This window comes from Numenius arquata, chromosome 3, assembly GCF_964106895.1.
Source record: "Numenius arquata chromosome 3, bNumArq3.hap1.1, whole genome shotgun sequence".
In the NCBI taxonomy this organism is placed as follows: domain Eukaryota; kingdom Metazoa; phylum Chordata; class Aves; order Charadriiformes; family Scolopacidae; genus Numenius; species Numenius arquata.
The window spans coordinates 19592496-19608635 of NC_133578.1; the positions used below are offsets into that span (position 1 = coordinate 19592496).

At 37.0% G+C, this 16140-nt stretch overlaps 1 protein-coding gene across 1 annotated transcript in view; it reads right to left on the bottom strand.

The window, feature by feature from the left end:
- Positions 1-12008: 12008 nt before the first annotated feature.
- The window catches only part of LOC141463369 (prolyl endopeptidase FAP-like), a 47662-nt gene continuing 43530 nt past the window's right edge, over positions 12009-16140 (bottom strand). Inside the window, exons 23-26 of the mRNA XM_074145722.1 lie at positions 15706-15770; positions 14744-14816; positions 14406-14479; positions 12009-12342 (exon numbers count right to left, since the gene is read on the bottom strand). Coding sequence (XP_074001823.1) covers positions 12241-12342; positions 14406-14479; positions 14744-14816; positions 15706-15770 — 314 coding nt within the window. The 3' untranslated portion in view covers positions 12009-12240. The remainder of the gene's footprint in view (positions 12343-14405; positions 14480-14743; positions 14817-15705; positions 15771-16140) is intronic.

Genomic DNA, 16140 nt, shown 5'->3' on the forward strand with positions numbered 1-16140 from the left:
CCCTTACTTGCATTAGTGACTGTTTTACTCATGCAAGTAGTACAGTTATAACTTCTAGTGAATAGTCACCAGTGGGAATAAGGCATTCTCTAATTCCCTAATTATATGCGCTACAATTTTCATTATTACATGTAGTACTATTAGTCTGTTGACACATGATCCCCTATAGGACAAACTCTGTTGAACAAAGAAGTGCTATTCATTTTAAGCTTACAAAACCCTGTGCAAAAGGGACATTGAGCAGCTAATGGCTGATAGACTCAAAAGTGCTTTGCATAAACAGGAAATGAGGGGAAATCTACTTATGAAATCAACTAGTATATATTGTTTATTTTTAATTATTTTGGATAACTTAAATTTATGGAATGAATGCATAGGAAAGCAAATTAATTTAAAATTTGGTTAGATACTTTTGACCTCGACAAAGAAATTGAATATGCCATTCATTCAGTGGCTAAATGCTCATTCATTGAACGATGAATAGTAAATGCTCATTCACCCCAACTTTAAAATCAGTATGGATCACAATATTAATCTGCTGTAAAGCAACAGAAGTTGCAATGAATTCACATCAGCAAAATGTCCTTGGAAATAATTTCATCATGTACTTGAACTGATACTTGTGTGTTTGAAAGAGCCCTTCTGCCATCGGAGACACTTTCCTATGGAAGTTTAGGTTACACTCTGAAAAACAAAGGAAGATGGGAAAGATGAATGCATTGAAGTAAAGTGGTAGGCGGCAAAATGCGCCCTCCCCACTAAATGTAATCTGCACTGACCTCCTCCAGCTCCACTGGAGGAGTTATTTATTGAAATTCAATTATTTATAAAATAAGGCAGCCTGGAGAAAGCCAAGTTAACTTAGGAACTTTCTTCATAACTGATAGGAATGATGTGTAGAGAAAGTGCAGATTACTTTGTCTTGAGATTTAGAGTTGCCTCTGCACTGAGCAGTGCAAATGGGGGGCTATATAAACTTCTTTGAAAAAGTAAACTCCTGCACCAAAAGCCTTAGTGGTGTAGGACTTCCATTCTACCTCAGTAGTCTGCCCAGCAGATTTTTAAATGAAATCTGTTTCTTCCATTATAAAATAATTTATAGTTGGAGATACAAAGCTTGACTGTTGGCAGGCATTTTACCTATGGTTAGGAAGAATGTACTGCTTCTGGTACTTTGTGAGGTCTAATTCTTAAAAGAAATAATGAATAATATAAATATTTTATATATTTTTTAAATATATAAATATATTTAATATAAATATTTAAATATAAATATCTCAGTGTCAGTATCAAAATTTTTAAGCCAATGAAATTCTTAATCAAATCCAGGAAAACAAATTGTTGAATACAAGATTTTCTCGTGGATTTCACTATTAAGCAATGGAGTTGATTTCCCTCTCCCTGCCAGAAGGGACTGCCAGTGTTGCTCATTTTTTCATCAGTGTGTATGGACACTCTGTTCTGCCTTCTGTAATATCCTGATATGTGAGATTGGATGCCTAAACTTGAAGATATCCTGCTATAGTAGCAAAAAATACCATAGTGGCCATGTAGTCAGTCCTATTATAACCCTAGCTATAGTATTGAACTCAGTGTTTCAGATGGAGCTGTAATTTGGTGGTACAATACTGACATCCACTGTTTATCCCAAAGAATGCATAATTTCACGTTTCATAGGCTTCCAACAATGGAAAAAAGCTCTGCCTATTCTTTGGCAGACAACTCTGCTGTGGTCACAAAAATGGGTTGATTGTAACATAGTGACCCCCGTGCTAGCTGATATAGCTGTAAATGAGTTAACTTAGACACCAAACAATGTCTGGCTGTTGCACCATACATAAGTAAATTGGCTCCGCTTAATGGCATGCTAGCAGTTTGATACACTTTTATGTAGCCTGAAAAACTAAAGAAAAATATTTTTTAGCTGCCTGTAACTTTGTTAAACCGTGATACAGATTAGACATAAAACTAACTCACTGAGGTGGAATGAAAGAAATAGTCTAGTTAATCCAGCCTCCTAATATAATACCAGACACCAAAAGCTATAATTTTATATAAAACTTATTAAAAAAATTAAAAATTTTAAAGCCCATTGCAGTCAGTAAATAGATTTTCAGTTATTTCAGTATATCTCGGATCTAACTTTTATGCCTCAGTCCTATAGAGCTTTCAGATGTGAACAGTCCCTACTTTATGCCTTAAGAATATGTTTAAAGTTAAATGCATGTTTAGCTGCTTTCTAAATTTTTCCAAATCAAAATCTGGGGAGATTACTAAAAAGAAAGATGTATAAATGCAGTTTTTAAAAATTAATACAATTTTCAAGAGAATCCCTATTAATAAAATAAACATTTTCAAAAGCTATTAGGCTTCTGTTAAATATATTCTCTTGAAAATTTAGAATCAGTTTTGTTTGTTCAACGTTTAGTACTTGCTATTGGTAACCCAAACTAGCAACAGCAGTTTTTCACAAGTTAAAGAAGCTGCAGTTTTTAAAGAAGAAATTGCTATTTTTTTCTTGGGAATACAAACATGATTTGTAAAGAAAAAGACATGATAGACAAAATAATATCCTTAGTTTAAAGATTGCTAATAAATTCATTTCTCAATCAGAAGAAAGGTTTTATTGCTCTACATTATTCAGGTCACCAGTAGGTCCTGCTAAAACCCATGGAATCTTATTGTCAAGGTGCAGGAAAAGTAAGGCTAATCTTACACAGAACATTTTTGTTCCTATGCATATTAGACTAATGGAAATGTTTTAATTTCTTTCTGATTGGAGATGAAAAACTTGACATATCTCAGTTTGAATCACTGGAAAGTATGTAACAAATACGTCTCTCAATCTTGGTCAGAAACCTATTTGAATATTATTTCTTGATCAACCTGATTTGCTAGCTTTTCTGATATATTTTACTGCAGATGCCTTTTGTACCCTAAGTACAATTTTAACTAGCTTAATTTCATAGAGTTTGCAAAAAAGAATCTTTCAAAAGTCAGATTTTTATCTATTTCCAGTTTAAAAATACAAATTACGGAGTTACAGTAGTAAAAAAGGGAATATCTTCATAAGAAAATGTATGAATGAATAAAATAGATTTCTACTGACATGAAACTGTTTGCAAATAGCAATTATTTCTAATTATAAATAAATTACTTTTTCAGGTAGATGTACTTTACATCTAATTTACCTACCATGCTATAATGCCCTGTGGAAAGTTCTGTAAACAACGGTTCTAGTCAAAGGAATGGATGACTAAATTAAATTTTATACAATAATCACAATTACTATTGAAAGACTTAAATTTTTACTTTTGTGCTATAAACAGTGATATGAAAATAATAGTTACTTGAGACAAGCTACTCTAAAAGTAGGGAGTGGCAATCTGTAGGGTGATGGAGTGGCAATCTGTCTTAGACATTTTTAAATCAGTGTCTATATAAACCCACTTAATTTGTCTGCATTCTGCTAATTTAATCCCCGTTTATTCATATTTAGGTAGTATCTATAAGGAGTGAATATTTTTAAACTTATGTTCATTAAATATCTCTAGAGAAGATACTAAAGGAGATAAAAATGTAAACATCAATAATTATCCATCTCACATTTATGTTCTTACTACAATGCATGTCTTTCATGTTCTCATGGTTAATCTTCCTGCTTTCAATTGCTTCTGCAACCCAAACAGTTGATTTCCCTTTTTCGGATCATTCTCTGTTGAACTAATTCAATACATTAAAAGATTTAAATGATGATGTCATTAACTCCAACCATCAATGAGTATAACCACAGAAGAAAACACCAATTTGCTGAAAGATCCTGCACCTGTATTGCAAACTTTGGGCAACACAATTCAGATAATGCACTCAGCTTTCTCAAATAAATTTTACTGGTAGTTCATAGAAATCTTACCTTTTTATACTTTGAAGTGATACGCAGCAGTTGCAGAAGGAGCTACTACTCTCTCTTCTGGAACTATGGCAAGCCTTGAGGATCCTGAGATCTGCCTAGCTGCCTCTTTTGCACAGACATATATATACTGTTCAGCTCTAGTAAGCATTACGAGAGTGCATCATTGCTGACAGTTTCCTTGTTCAACTTAAAAAAAAAAGTCATCATATTTGCTATTCATTTCATTTGATAATTTTACAAGCAATTTCACACATTCATTCTGCTTACTTTATGACATCAATGCTAACATGGATTTGCAAAAGGAGTGAGGTAGCAATGTCCAAAGAAGTAAATATCAAACAGAAGGGCATTAGGATGACAAACAGTGGGCTAAAGGTGCCTGGGATCAAGGCAGCAATTTCTCCAGATTCTGTCTTGCCACATTTAACATTTAGTATTGAGCAAAACCCCGGTCCTGTTGACATCAATAGTGTCAACTTCACTTACCAATTTTAAATGAAGGTTTATAAATTTAATATACTGTTAACAATAACCAGCACAACTCCCCCAAAGCCTTGGAATGATACTTCAAGTAATCTTGGGCCGGTATAATGAAAGTGAAGAGATGTGAAGTACTGCACTGATGGCTACCCACTATGCCACCACTATGTTCTGTTTTACCTCAAACCAGGACAAAAGCCTAGCACAGGTCAAATTTAACAGAAAGATTTGATTACCTGTAGATGTAAAATGCCAACTTCATAAATTCTACTGTACAAAAATTCATACTCAAGAACTGTATGCCAAAAATTCATTATAAATTGAGTTTCACACTGCAGCTTACAGATTTATGCAAGATAAGCCTTTTGTTCGTCTCCATTCCCTACAAGGGACAACCTCCCCCCCAAATCAAAACAGGTTCAAGCTTTTTTACTGTTCGTGTTCTATGCAACTGTTGTCAAGGTCCTAAAACATTCAGTAATAGGGGCAATTTCATAGCTGTGGTGGGGCAGCATTGCCAAAATGTTCAGCCATCTGGTGACCACAGGTAGGAGAGATTGACACAAAGCTCATCACCGGCCCTGGCAGCTGAAAAAACCTGCCAGTCGGGAATACGGGTCTTTTATCCTGTCTATAAAGCAAGAAGTGAGATATCTCCCTTGAAGAAATTCCTGGAGAAGTTTTCCTTTACAGAGTTTTTCATACATCATGACAACCCTTTGTAATATGCAGTAGGGCACCAAAAATTAAATATTTATTACATATGTAAGGTGCCAGGCAGTCCAGAAGAGACATTAAATATGAAGGACTCTACCTTGAGTTTCAGTTCTGCTCAGTAGAGGGAAGGGTCTGGAATCACAGTGGATATCTCACTGAACATAAATGACAGCCTGTGCTCCAGTCTGGAGTGACCCATGGTCTAATTTGTGGCATAAAGCACACATATTATAGCAAACCTTCTTATTTTCCCTACCACTGCTTCATGAAGCCAGCAAAGAATCTTCCTCAGTGAAGTAGTTCTCTGCTGGCTGACAGCAACCAGATTGGGATAGCCCTTATGATACAATTGAGGCAGCGTATAAATTAGTAACCCTAGTGTTAGATTGGAAAACAAAATTTAATGGATCCTCCCTAGAGCTCTATCCTACATATCTTGCTGTGGTACCAGAGTATGAGTTTAGGGAAACATTACAGTCCACATAGCCATTTTTAAATAATTCTTTTTGTTCTTAGTATAATTTTTCTCTGCTTTTAGATCCATCTAACTGAAATTCCTTTTTTGTCATTTCTAGCTACAATGCAAGTGTCTACTAATGCTGCTGAAAACTTAAGAGCACAGCTGCTGTTCCTCTCATGATTGCCTTCTGTTTGTACCTTAAGTAATTTCTGAGTGCCTTATTTTCCCTTTTTATTGCACTCCTCTTTAATTATTACTTCTTTTCTCCTCTTTTCCACATGTTCTCTTCCACATGTCCTCATTCTTCCTGCTCCTAAATGTATTTTTCACATCCATTCAAAGTCATGGATTCCCAATCATTGATTGGCATAGGATATACAAACTTGCATGCATATTTATCAAACTTGACTTTTCAGACTTTTTTTGTTTGAAACGACCCAAATTACCATCTCCATGTACCAACCTTTCGTGGGCAAACAACTGTGTAAAATAGTGCCAAAGGAGCCAAAATAAGCTGGTAAACAAACTTATACCCCAAATATACTTATTTTCATTAGATGCTGACTTCACTGAGATACTTTGTCATCTTTATCTCACAATTATTCTTTAATCCACTTTCTATTTTAAAATTACAAGCGTTATACAGGGGATGCAAAATCACAGTTTAAATGTAAGTCCAGCACTAAGTATTGGAAGGCTTTGTCTCTCCATGGAGTTGGTCAGCTTTATGGCTCCTGCAGGAGAAGGTGGGCTGCCCAGCCCTGCAGTACCCCGACAGGACAGCAGATGGTGATCAAAGGGCCGTTTAGACCTTTTTTACACCAGGATGACACATAGACACTTAATGAAATGATTTGCTTCAGACAATTATCCCAGTCCATGTTGAGTTAAAGATACATAGCTTTCTAAGCAGGCAACACAGAATGTAAGACAATATCACCTCTTCCAAGAAACAGGCAGTTCTTTTCTTTTTGTTTAGCTCTGTTTATTTTCTCATGTCAGATAAAGTTCCTTGTTTACAGGAGGATGATTTCAGAAAAAATATATATGAGACAGAGCAGCTCAGTGCACCTGGTTGGGCAAGTTGTTACACAGGCTATATCATCTAGCAGGTCATCTAGCATCTAGAAGGTGACTGATTATTTGGTTTTCAAGTGATACGCGAACAATAAAAAGTACAGGAAAGAAGTGAACTGCCATCAAGAGCCATGCAACCTTCAGTTGCCATAACTGAATCTATAGTAATATGTATTTCAAGAGCACAGCAAACAAGAGTTATCAAACAGAAGTAGAAAATGTATTGAGTATATGAAACATGCATATGCACTCAGATTTTTCCTTTCACATTGTAAAATACAACACTTAGATGGCACCTTTTAGCAAAAGTCAAGGGCAACCTCTCTCTCCTCTATATTATAGTTCACATATGAGACAGTACTTCAACTGAGTCAGCCCAAGAGACAGAACTTGAAGGTGACCTGCCTTCAGGAAAGTTTCATCTTAGAGCTTTTCATGATTCACTTGGAGTCATTAAAAAAGCTGTATCTTGGGTTCACTGTATTTGGAGTTTAAGATCAAAGTATCCTGCACCATCATCTCAGCAGCAGGTAATGCCTGCTATTAAAGACAGGGTTCTGCACTCACTGGACAAAAATCTGTGGGGAAAGTTACGGAAGAGGTAAAATGAGAAGTAGAATTCTTACCAGCTGCACGCTGAACCCCATGCTCTAGCAGTGACAATTCCAGTTGGCATGACTTTTCAGAAAAGAGGACCAATGTCTTTGTTACAACTGGCTAGCATACTCTGACTATCATCATTTCTAGGCTGTTTCTCTCAACTCTTTAACTGTTAGTACAAGAAAAAAATAATTAAAAAAATTTAAATTGTCAATATTTGAACATTTTAATGAATTAGGAAGTTGCTGACTTTCAAAAGTAAAATAAAATCCCCAACAAACACTTTCAGAAAGTGAAATCCCCACATTTTTCTTTGTATTCCTTCATTAGGTATTTATTGTTATTGTATTATTATCCATTACATATTTAAGGCACATGGGAGGGAGGAGGAGGTATCTTGGGGTATGACTACAGGCCCACACCCTTTTTTTTCTTACATTGCACGGAAAGCATTCTCTCCATAACCTTGTCAACCATGATTTCAGAGGCTGGGCTGGGCAGCCCCTTTTATTTTCCTACCCTTGCTACATGACTATCAGCCCTGCATTCCCCTTCTGAGAATCAGTGCAACATATATAGGAAGAACATATGTGTAAACACATACATAATATAACATGTGCATCATGTTACATACATACATGTGTACATATACTTAACACACACAAATGTGTGCATTTGCATGTATACAGCTCCACTTTGGAGAGCAAGAATTGCTTTCTGAAGGGGAGGATTAGTTTAGGGTCTCTAAGTCTTTCCCTAGCGTGCAACTCCATGCTCACTGCCATGGATGCCGATGGGTTTGTACCTCGGGAAAGAGAGCTATTGTAACTGTGGTGTAGCCCACACTGTCTGCTCACATAAATTGGAATCGCTCCATTTGAAATCAATGGAGCTGCATCAATTTGCGCAAGCAGAAGAGCTGGCCAAGTATGTACTAGTTACTTTACATTCTGAGAAGACAATGTTCATAATTGAAAGTAATACCAAATGCTCTTAGCAAATACTATGAATTATTCAGATTAAATATAGAGCCTTCAAATGACTCTATAAAATGTACTAAACAGCTGTGCCTTGTAATTGGAACTGACTGGCAAACTGGAAAGTATTGAATGTATTCTGAATTTGACTTGATATCTGAGTAAAATGAGTATCACACTAACCACGTTCTGGAGCCTGGCTGGGTTTATACTTGGTTTTATACTAATGCTGTTTTCTCTTCAGGCCTTTTCTTCTTTGCAGCTGCAGCTATCCCAAGTAAAGCAAAGCATGTAGCTCCATGTTTGAGGTATGAGAATTGCATGTTCATTGATACGTACAATTCACATGGCATGAATGAGGTAGGCAAGGAAAATAGGTGTTGGGGAATGAAAGGCTTGGAGTGGAACCAGTGGTTTTGCTACTATTTACGTACACTAGAGTACCATTTACGTTCCTAGAGTAAAGCAGTTTTTGCTTTGCAGCTCTATTTTCCAAAAGCTAAACCAGTTTCATAGTGGAAACTGACTTGTAAACAACTGTATGCGTAGCTGTTTGTCAAGGACTTGTCAACTTAATTCAGAACAACCATCTTCAGAGTGTTCTTTGTATATATGAGATATTTGAAGACCAAGTTTCATTGACTGAAGTGGTATTTTTTGGTATCTGAAGTGTGAGGTTCTTATTTGAAAGGGAAAAGGAGGGCAGAAAGCGCTCATCATTTTCTGAAAACTGGATCCTCTAAAACATCTGAAGATGGGAAGCAAAACTTTGAGGATATTCATTCATAAGCTTAGAAAATCTTGCCATAAAAGCTATCATTTCTTAGTTTCATAATAAGCTGTGTCCCATTGTTGGCTCTTACATTCCATATTCTATGTCTGCAGTATAGACATATATACTTTTCATTGATATATAAAGGCTAACCCTTCAACATATTTTTGTTACGTTTCAGCTTGATTCCTTGGGACAAGCCCTTTCACCTTGAACTGTGTTGAAGCTCTGTTACAGAAGAGCCTATACTGTAGACTAGATTTTTTTAAAAAGGAATGGAGCAAATAACTGTCTAGTGAATGTCTTTGGTGAGGCTTGTAACATGGATTGTGATTGTAGACAGCAATGCAGAATGGAAAACAAGGCTCGTGAGGATATTATCACTGTATATAAATATCTGAAGGGATGGTGTAAAGAAGATGGAGCCAGGCTCTTTTCAGTGATGCCCAGTGACAGAACAAGAGACAACAAACTGAAACGTAGAAAGTTCTGTCTGAACATAAGGAAACACTTTTTTACTATGAGGGTGACTGAGCACTAGCAGAGGTGGCCCAGACAGGCTGTGGAGTCTCTCTCCTTTTAGATATTCAGAAGCCATCTGGACACAGTCCCAGGCTACCAGCTGTAGGTGACCCTGCTTGAACAGGGAGGTGGGACAAGATGATCTCCAAAGTTCCCTTCCAAATGCAACCATTCTGTGATTCTGTGACACTGCAAGGGGAGGTTTCTAGTAAATGACCATTTCTAATAAATGACTGCAGTGTTACCTGTTACTAGCACAGGCCAGCAATTTGACGTTCTGTATGTTTTTAAGAGGGTTTTTTTGACACAACATCCTAGAACATTTTCCCCCAGGTCATCAAAATACATGGTTGCTCAGCTATAAAGCTTTCAGGTTAGACATTATTCCAGAAACTCAGTGTAAATGTCACACTGTGCTGAAGACATATTCCCATTCTTTGGCAAGAACATTGTGTAAGGCAAATAAATTAACACCACAAAAAACAATGAAGCAAAACCGACAGCAGCATGATGCACTTATTTTTTTCATGTTCTATCCCCACAACTGCTTCCTACAAGCCAAGGTAAATGGTGCACAGTTTGGAAAATGTGTACTCTGATTGCCTTAGGAGACAAACAAACATAAAAGCAGATTAATAATGAAACACCTAATGCATCCCTTGAGAAAGAGGTACCTTCTGTTATTTTATTTGACATGTTTTCCTGAAATCTCCCTTGTTCCAAATACTTCCAGAAGCTTCTGACTACAGACCTGTGGGTAGGTGTGAACAACAACACATTGCATCACTTTATAGTATCCACAAAGGGCCATTTTATCTCGCCAAATGTTCAGAGCTTATAGGATTTTCAAAAGTATAAATGAAAATAAAGGTGCAGAAATTTAAAAAGAACTTAATATACTGATATTTATGTGAGATTGATACCATGTTTTTTTTGAAAATTGCTCTAGGTTCCCATTGACGTATTCAGGTATCTAAAGTCTTTAAGCATCTGGGATAAGGGCTTGATTTTTCTCTTTTTTTACCACAATTTTGCAATGGTTTCTTTGGTGTTGTATCAATATAAGAAACTGATACTTAAATATCAGTAAATTCAACTGAATTGTATTCCTTATTTGTAAAATAACCACATTACTGAGACTACTGTTTTGTGCAGCAAATGCACATAGGACCATATAATCAACATCTAATTAGCCCCACTTCATGTTATATTTGCTTAATGTTAACTTTCTTAGAGCTATAATTTTTTCCTTTAACCATTATAGCAGTGGAATTTTAATTACATTACCAACAAAAAGCTCATTAACGTCACATAATTGGCAGCATTTCCAAAAAAACCTGAACTAATTGAGTATTTTCTGAAGAGTTCCCATCAAAGTATAATTTAACCATTACAAACAGCTTGGCAACTACATTTACATAAAGATGTGTCTGAGGAATGTTCTCATGTGTGGAAAATCAGATTTGATATTGCCATTAACAAAACGAAGGAAGCTGTTACATAGCAAATCACTTCCCTATTTTAATGATTTTGGCTAAACCCCATGTTTTTGTCAAGAGGGTCAAATGAAACCCCTTGCTTTTCCACAAAGAAGCAGCAACTGATCTCTGACTGAGAATTAGGAAGCAGCTTGTTTGTGGGAACACTATACAATCTTTTTCAGGTTGTTTTGTACTCTCACTGGCTAATAGCAGAGATGAGATACTATGTTAGACAGACCTTGGTTCTTATGCAGTAGGCTAACTCAGATTTTTTTAAACACATGACCAGAGAGTAATTTCATTGACAATGGATCTCTTGCCAATTATCTTGTTCGTATTCTTATATTATGACAGGACTGATTTAATTACTAATCAAAATAATACAAGTATTCCAATCATTATTAGCCTCTAGCATTTTTAAAAGACTCCCTAAAATAGTGTCACTGGAAACAAAGCAAAGAAAGCCTGTGTAATCCTTTGATCCTTCCTCTCCAGTCTGGGATGAATGACATCAAGATTAATTTGAATGCTGAGGTGATGATTAGAGATTAAAAACAGGCTAATATGTCTCACATATTCTGAATACAGGGAGAAAAAACACCTGGAAGAAGAAACACACAGGGAGATAAAATAGCTAACATGAATGTCCTGCTTTCATATTTAAACCTGAACACTGAGGGCTTTTCAGAATCATGGTTTCAAGTAAGAGTTGCATAAAATTTGAACACAGCATTCAATATTCTCGATAATTATCCAAACTTCAGCTTTAAATATTGTGTGTTCCTATCCCTACTTGGACTCTTTCCAAGAAATTGGAAATAAATTTTGAGAAGCTGGTTCTTGTTAGGATGCTAATTAGGTACTTGCACTGCTTTCTTTGTCCTTTCCCATTTTACAGTTGTAGTTAACAAATGCAAGCATATTCATCTGGCAGTGTGCCTTTGCAATGGACCACCTATCTTTGAATTGTGGAAATGTAAATTTAAGCAAGATGGCAATAATGCATATGGCATTTTACATTCTGATTTTATTTTTTCTATCAAACAGGTATTAAATGTGCCAAAATATGTATTAGCATAACATTTGCTAATATACAATATCAAAAGTGGATGTAAACATCAAGTTTAAAACTTCAAAGTTCCTGTTATCAATTTACCTGAAAACTATATAACCTGGGCACTGTTACCATTGCATTCTCCCAGAGATGTATCAGATGCCATAGCATGCTCTGAATAGCCTACTTATTCTGACAGAGAAAAACATTTTTTGAGGAAGTGGGTCATATGTGTGTAGAGATGTTTGCTGGAAAGGCCTGGAATTCCATGGTTCTGGTCAGTATACCACTGAAAAAGAAAAAAAAAAAAAAAGAAGCCATAAACCCCCTATGTTAGGTTTTCAATTCTGCAATAGTTAAAACAATAGAAGGACTTTATTTTACTACCATACAGAAGACAGTGGATGCCTCAAGAAAACAGAGGGACTTGGTCAACAGCCAGCTGAATGTGAGCCAGCAAGTCTGCCTAGGTGGCCAAGAAGGCCAACAGCATCCTTGCCTATATCAGGCATAGTGTGGTCAGCAGGACTAGGGAAGTGATTGTCCCCTTGTAGTTGGCACTAATGGGGCCCCACCTTGAATACTGTGTTCAGTTGGGCCCCTCACTACAAGACAGACACTGAGGTGCTGGAGCGTGTCCAGAGAAAGGCAATGAAACTGGTGAAAGGTCTAGAGTACAAGTCTTATGAGGAGCACCTGAGGGAACTGGGGTTGTTTAGCCTGGAGAAAAGGAGGCTGAGGGGAGACCATATCGCTCTCTACAACTACCTGAAAGGAGACTGTAGTGAGGTGGGTGTTGGTCTCTTCACCCAAGTAACAAGTGATAGGACAAGATGAAATGGCCTCAAGTTGCACCAGAGGAGGTTTAGATTGGATATTGCGAAAAATTTCTTCACCCAAAGGGTTATCAAACATTGGAACAGAATGCCCAGGGAAGTGGTTGAGTCACCAACCCTGGAGGTATTTAAAAGGGGTTGATGTGGTGCTTAGGGACGTGGTTTAGAGTGAACTTGGCAGTGCTAGGTTAATGGTTGGACTTGATGATCTTAAAAGGCCTTTTCTGACTTAAATGATTCTTATGATTCTATGACTTGCTAATCTTTTTCTCATCAGTTTCCAGTATATTCATATTCTTGCTGAAAAATTTCTAAACCTTCTTGAATCTAGGAGTAAGCATTACTGCCTCAGTACTGACAAGTTGGTTGAATCAAGCCAGGCAAAAGAGTTTGAGATGCCCTTAGGGATGAAATGCCCTTGACCTGCTGCCTGACCTTGGCAATACGGGTCACCGTCTTGCTTAGGAACACTGGGCTCTAAGCAACAAGCTTTCAGCTAAATGTTGTGGAATTCTATTTAAAACATCTTGCCTTACAGCAGGGTCATGAACATTATGAATGCTGTACTGCAAATAAAATACAAAAATTAATTATGCTAACTCTTAGAATTAAATTACATTCCCCTGTAGCTGAATTAGAATGACTACAACTGCATACAGTATTCCCAGTATTCCAGATACTTGAGAAATAACCCGGGTTTGCTAAATATCAGTGAAGGAGGCAGAAAATGTGGAATACACAAAAGGGCCTACAAGCCCCAAGTACAAGGGTATCCCTGTGTCATCCCTTTTTGGGGAGTTCGTGGCCCTGGGAAAGTGGGGTCAGGCAGAAGGCCAGTATGTTTGACAGCAGACAAACACTTTGGTCATTAGCCCACCCCACCCCCGCCAAAAGCTGCAGAAGCAGAGCTTAGCATGTAATTCAGAACTACTTTTCCCCTGTTCATTCCTCATCTATATCCTCTAATCCCTTGCCTATGTGTTTTTCTCTTTGCTTGCACCTGCTACCCCAAGAAAGTTTTGCAGAGAACTTGTTTTTTTTTCTGATCCTGAATATACTACTTGGATACCTTATACCCTTTTTGCTTGTTTCACCTTGTGCCTGTGGCAGGTATGTCCAGTTCAAGATAGAATCCATCAGAACCAGTGATGATTTTGGCCCCAGAAGCCAGCTCCTTCATCTTTTCTCTCTTTTACTAGCTACCAGCAACTTTCATAAGGAGGCTGGATTCTCGTTCTTCTCCCTGGCTCATTTTAAAAGCCTCTAAGTTATTCTTGACAAGAGAGAAATCCTGCTAGCATCCAAAGGGAAAGAAGGGGTTAAAAAAAAAAAAAAGTAGACAAATCCTCTGAGGAAGAAACTCTTTATGAAGAGTAACGAATGCACTCACACTTGCCAGATTTTGAAGCACGTTCAGTTGAACTGGGTTCTTAAAAACATTGCCAAATGGCAGATAAGCCTATTGATAAAGCCATAAACTACTTTTTTTCAAAATGAAAAATAGTTTGTTACTTACCATTGCCTGGAAATCCACCTGTGCGTTAACCAGAGCTTTTGCGATTTGTGCTGAGTTCTGAAAATGTACATTATCTGAAAAAGGAAAAAAAAGAGATTAGCTGTTGAAATGTATAAATACCACAAAGCATAAAGTTATAGTGCATTAAGTTGTGTCCACTAATTATCAAGTGATACAGTTGACATTAGTAAGAATGAGTAAGCATCTTATAATATGTCATATGGAAATCTACCAAAGATTTAAGTACTGACCCTAATCAAAGGCATAGAAAGTTGCTTAATGTTTTTCAAACAAAGTGATTCTGGCTCTGTATTTGTACTGCCATTTGCAAACCTCACCATCTGCTGTTCCATGGATGAGAAGATACTCTACGTTTTGGAAATTCTTTGCTCTTGCCATCACAGTTGAATTCTGTTAAGAGGAAAAATGAACAGTTCAGCAGTTTCAATTTAAACCACTCAGTCACAGAGCTGAAAGGCTTTCATTATCTAGTAGAACAACAATCAAACAGTTGGACTGGCATAATAATGACAGCAGTGACTTCATATCAATCTGAGATTATAACAGAAGCCATATATATTTAGTGCCTTTTCTAAGGGCCAGTTCACGAAAAGCACAGCACTTGCCATGTGTCATTCCCTGAACACTGTAATTCCTGGCTACCCAAACAGCTCTACCAGGGCACTTTGGTATTAAGCATTTCTGTACTTTACGTTGGTATGGAGAATACATACTGAGAACGTGATCCATAATCTGTAATAGGAGTCTTTCCACTAACTTCTTTGGATGTTAATTCAGGCCTCTCTGTATTCAGAACTGGGATGTGTGCTGCTAGAGGAAGCTACAGACTTCCTGCCAATGTGGAAAAAAAGAAGAAAGGCAACCTGTTCCAGGTAGGGAAAGCTGTTCTGACCATTTAGTATGCTTATGATGTTATTATCAGAGAGCTAAATCTGCATGAAGCAGTTTGCATACCATAGCTAACAGTACCAACCAAAACTTTACAAACATCAACATTTTAACCTCTCTCGTGTGAGTTCTTTCCTAAGCTAATGGTTTGCACTGGCAGAACTGACTTGTCCAAGGGAGAAAATAAAAATCCTTCAATTTAGCTTATTTAGGATTGATAAATACAAACCTACAAGTAACTATGGAGATATGAATTTCACAGCAGTAGCTTAGCTGCTACAGCACTGCCACTATGGGAGCCAACAGGTCATTTTCTTTCTTCACAGTTTTACTTGTCCATGGAAGTGTGATTCAAGTTTAAAGCAGATCAACACAGAAAGAGAATTCTCACCTTGTAGTGCTCAAGATTATCGGACTCTACAGGAAGACCCATAAATCGTTCTGTGTAGATGGACGCTGCAATATTAAAGAAAAAAGCTACACATAAAGAATGTACAGATATTTTCATGCCTCCAGTGACACACAGCAAACTAAATGCTATTTATTTTAACTGTTCTGCTTGGTTTCCCCATAATACACCAAATTTAAACATATTTTAAAAAATTAACTATGAAGGTTAATTAATAAGTGTCCTCCAACCTGTCCTTGCAGAAATAGCGGTTTGATACTCATCTGTGGAAGCAACAGAGGTTTTGTGGATAAAGGTAATCAACTTATACTGCTTTATGCTTTTGGGTTGCACTCCAGAAGTCAGTTGAATGAGCAAATGAGCCAACAAAGGTGCATGGTGGAAGGATGACACAGACTATTTTTGACACCTTAAAAA